General features: G+C 58.7%; 1 protein-coding gene across 1 annotated transcript in view; it reads right to left on the bottom strand.

Moving 5' to 3' along the window:
* SCUBE3 (signal peptide, CUB domain, EGF-like 3) overlaps positions 1–1147 on the bottom strand; it is a 38154-nt gene that overhangs the window by 16901 nt on the left and 20106 nt on the right. The window contains exon 6 of the mRNA XM_009327472.1: positions 1041–1147. Coding sequence (XP_009325747.1) covers positions 1041–1147 — 107 coding nt within the window. The remainder of the gene's footprint in view (positions 1–1040) is intronic.

Here is a 1147-nt window from a genome sequence, read left to right as displayed (position 1 = left end):
GGGGGGACGCGGCCGCGGGACCAACCGGGGGGGGCGTGGGGACAGGGGGCTGCCAGCGCCTGCCAGCAGCCAGGAGGGACTGGGGTTAATCCTGGCAGCAGGCTGGGTGACAGCGGTGACGTTAAGGTAGCCGGCAGCCGAGCTGTCGGGCAGGAGGACTTTGCTGGGGGCTCAGCCCCGAGCATCCCTCGAGCCGGCAGGGAGCAGCCGGGGGGGCTCAGGGGGCTCCTCCGCCGCTCGCCACGAGGACGGAGCCGTCTTTGGAAAGTGCAGAAGGTTTTCTGCTCAGGCACAGCGGGGACACAGGGAGCCAAAACCTCTCTCTTGCTTTCAATTCCTTTTTCTTTTTTATTTTGCAATAAGAACTCAAACGACTAGAGCAATTTGTGGACTTAATCACTCCCCGAATGTAACATTTTTTTAAATCAAATCAGCTGTTAAACAGCACAAGCATATGAAACCAGTAAAAATTCTATCTCTGTTTGATGTTTTACAATTTGAAAACACACACAGGAAAAGGACAATTTTGGGGGTGGTTGAGTTGTCGGGTTGTTGGGGTTTGGGGTTTTTTTTGCATGAAAATTGTTCCTGAGCTGAGGCCCCGCGGTACCAAATCAGAATGGATCGCGGCGGCCAAATCTGTCTCCTCTGTGTCCCTCCCCAAATGCTGCCGGTGACAGTGACAATTTCTAGCGTGGGGACATCCTCACCCCTCTCCCTCCAGTGGCACGGAGGCAGGCAGGGACCCCTGCCCGCACCCCGGCACAACCGACCTGTCCCCAGACGTCCCCTCAAGCATCCCCGCGGCCACTTTTGCTCCCCGCGGTCGAGCAGCGACACGTCCCTGAGCCTCGCGTGTACCCGCAGCATCCCTCACACCCGCACCGAGTTTCTCCGACCTCAGCAAAAGGAAACGCCGCATCCCCAAAGCTTGGGGTAAAAAAAACCCAACCCTTCATCAGGCCAAGAGCAAATTGCCCAGGGAGGAAGACGAGCCACCCCGCACCCCGACCCACGTCCTGGCGATGGCTCGCACCTACCTATGCACGTCACCCCGTCGGAGTGCAGCAAAAACTTGACGTGGCAGCCGCACTTGGGCCCCTGGTCGGTGTCGTCGCAGGTGTGCTGGCAGCCCCCGTTCCCGTAG

The sequence above is a fragment of the Pygoscelis adeliae genome, unplaced genomic scaffold (genome assembly GCF_000699105.1).
Source record: "Pygoscelis adeliae isolate BGI_AS28 unplaced genomic scaffold, ASM69910v1 Scaffold197, whole genome shotgun sequence".
In the NCBI taxonomy this organism is placed as follows: Eukaryota; Metazoa; Chordata; class Aves; order Sphenisciformes; family Spheniscidae; genus Pygoscelis; species Pygoscelis adeliae.
This window is presented reverse-complemented; position numbering and strand designations above follow the sequence as displayed.